The sequence below is a fragment of the Chrysochloris asiatica genome, unplaced genomic scaffold (assembly GCF_000296735.1).
Source record: "Chrysochloris asiatica unplaced genomic scaffold, ChrAsi1.0 scaffold00027, whole genome shotgun sequence".
In the NCBI taxonomy this organism is placed as follows: domain Eukaryota; kingdom Metazoa; phylum Chordata; class Mammalia; order Afrosoricida; family Chrysochloridae; genus Chrysochloris; species Chrysochloris asiatica.
This window is the reverse complement of record NW_006408545.1, coordinates 18,144,039-18,146,690: the sequence shown is the minus strand read 5'-3', so window position 1 is coordinate 18,146,690 and position 2,652 is coordinate 18,144,039. Positions and strand designations below refer to the sequence as shown.

Below are 2,652 nucleotides of genomic sequence, written 5' to 3'. Positions count from 1 at the left end.
CCCCTTGTGCATCCGTGCACTATGTATGTTACATACATTGTGCATTATTTCTGTGACTGTATTATATGCAAAAAAATCATAACACTCATAAACATTGTCTTTTACCAAGAGCCTTATATACTTTGTTGTTGTATGTTGTTGAATCAGTTCTGACTCACAGTGACCCTGGATGGGGTTTCTGAGGAGTGGCTGGTAGGTTTGAACCACCGACTTTGTGGTTGTCAGTCCAGTGCTTATCCTATAGTGCCACACCAGGTTTCCCTGCACCACACCAGGGCTCCCTTATATACCTTCTCCTCACTTATCAACATTTTGTCTTCACTATAATAGTAGAAAATTACTCTCTGCTTAGTTTTGCACCGTAAAGATGTATGTTTGACAGCACAGAGGCTGTGGTGCTAGGTGAGAGTAACGCTGGCTGTGAGATGGTGAAGGTTATTGGGCCAACTTGGCTGGGCCATGATGCTCAGCACTTTTGGCAGTTCTGTGATGGTATAATTGAGCAGTTAGGCAATGATGAAATTTGACAGTTTCATAATGATGCCACCATCCTTTAATTTGTGATCTGATGTGGTCATCCTCCATATTGCACATCCGCAATTTGTGTATAGTGACCTGGTCTCTGGAACCTAACCAAGTTGATAACAGAGGAGTGGGAGCTTCCAAGAAAAATTATAAAAACCTTTGGAAACTTCCAGTGGTTCTCCTGGATGCTATCTCTTGCCACCTACTCAGTAGACAGAAACCTCATGTTGCATTTGCAGAAACTGCAGAAATTTCTGGGGTGGTATTTGTATCCATTCTTTATTTTAACCAAATATATTATCACCGATTGATAATTCATTTCAAAATTTAAATGACAAATGTTTACCAACCATGGGTTTCCGAATCTGATAGAAAGATGATTAAATCCGGTAAAATTCCTTTCTCGACTAAGGCTAACCACAGATCCCTTGTCAAAGGGCAGTTATCCACAATCCATCCTCCATGTTTTTGAGCACCAGGAAACCTGTTTTTGTTTTCTTTTGTTACCTGTGAAGAATTGCACACAATTATTACAACCATAGCATGGCAAGTCAACAATGAGGTACAGTGCTACTTTGGTATGGCATTTTGTGGATCTTATCCAAGTACCTTTTAAGTTCTTGTTATTCTCAGAAGAATAAAGAGCCACTTAATTTTAAAACATAGTCTTCATTTTAAAGCAAAAAAGCTTTCATTTTTAAAAACCAAGAATGGAAATCAAAAGCCTTTATTAGTAAATGTCACAGACATTTTGGTTATATTTATTCAGTATCACAGAGTGGCCAGTTCTGATCTTAGTGGTGAGGCGCTGCGGAGAAAAGAGGAAGGGAGAGGAAGACGTAAGGAAAAGGGAGAGAAAGCAGATGCTCAGGAGTGAAAGAAGAGAGATAGACTAAAAAGCACACTTATGTAAAGCTGAGGCTGCTAGGAAAAGCACAGAAAGCAATAACAAAAAACAGCACTGTTATTATCCAAATTGATTCACCAATCACTAAAACTAAAGATGAGGAAATTGAAGAATTCTACTAACTTCTTCAGTCAAAAGTTGGTCAAACATGCAATCAAGATGCATTGATAATTACTGGTGATTGAAATGCAAAAGTTGGAAATAAAGAGGAAAGATCAGTACTTGGAAAATAATTTTGCAAGACCAATGACCTATTCATTGCAAAATATCTTTTTCAACAACAAAAGTGGTGACTTTATATGTGGACTTTACCAGATGGACTATGCAGGAATCAAATTGACTACATCTGTGGGAAGAAGTGATAGAGAAGCTTGATATTATTAGCAAAGACTAGGCTAGGGGTGGACTATAGAACAGACCATCAATTGTTTATATGAAAGTTCAGGCTGAAGCTGAACAAAACTAAAATAAGCCCATGAGAATCAAAATAAGACTTTTAGAATATCCCACCTGAATTTCAAGGCCATCTGAAGAACAGACTCGATGCATTAGGCACTAATGACTGAAGACCATAAAAGTTGTGTAATGATATAAAAGACATCATATATGAAGAAAGCAAAAGGTCATTAAAAAGACAGGAAAGAAAAAAAAAAAAAGCCAAAATAGATGTCAGAAGAGACTCTGAAACTTGCTTTTGAACATGAAGAAGCTAAAGTAACGGGAGGAAATGATGAAGTAAAAAGCCTGAACAGAAAATTTCAAAGGGAAACTTGAGAAGACAAAGTAAAATAATGAAATATTCAGAAGCATGGAGTCAGAACACCAAAAGAGAAGAACAATGCCGAAAATTTCTCAAGCTGAAAAAACTGAAGAAAAAAATTGAAGCCTCGAGTTGCAATATTTAAGGATTTTATGGGTAAAATATTGAACGGCATAGGAAGCATCAAAAGAAGGTGGAGGGATGTGAGAAAATATGGAATAACACTTAAAAGTATAAAAAAAGATCAGGCTCACACATCAGAAAGAGACTAGAGGGACCTAGGACTATGGCCTTTGGTTGCGCTTCAGTTGTAGAACTTAATGTACTCTGGTAATTTAGTTCTTCATTTCCAGCCAAGTAGTGGTGGTGTGCCGTGGAGTCGGTTCCGACTAATAGCAACCCTGTACAGGGTTTCCCAGGGTGTGGCTCTGTGGGTTGATGTGTCAGACTGCAAAGCCGT

The 2,652-nt window shown here is 38.0% G+C and overlaps 1 protein-coding gene across 1 annotated transcript in view; it reads right to left on the bottom strand.

Moving 5' to 3' along the window:
* The window catches only part of AK9 (adenylate kinase 9), a 175,220-nt gene that overhangs the window by 87,405 nt on the left and 85,163 nt on the right, over positions 1-2,652 (bottom strand). Inside the window, exon 19 of the mRNA XM_006839988.1 lies at positions 876-1,032. Within this exon, the coding sequence (XP_006840051.1) occupies positions 876-1,032 (157 nt within the window). The remainder of the gene's footprint in view (positions 1-875; positions 1,033-2,652) is intronic.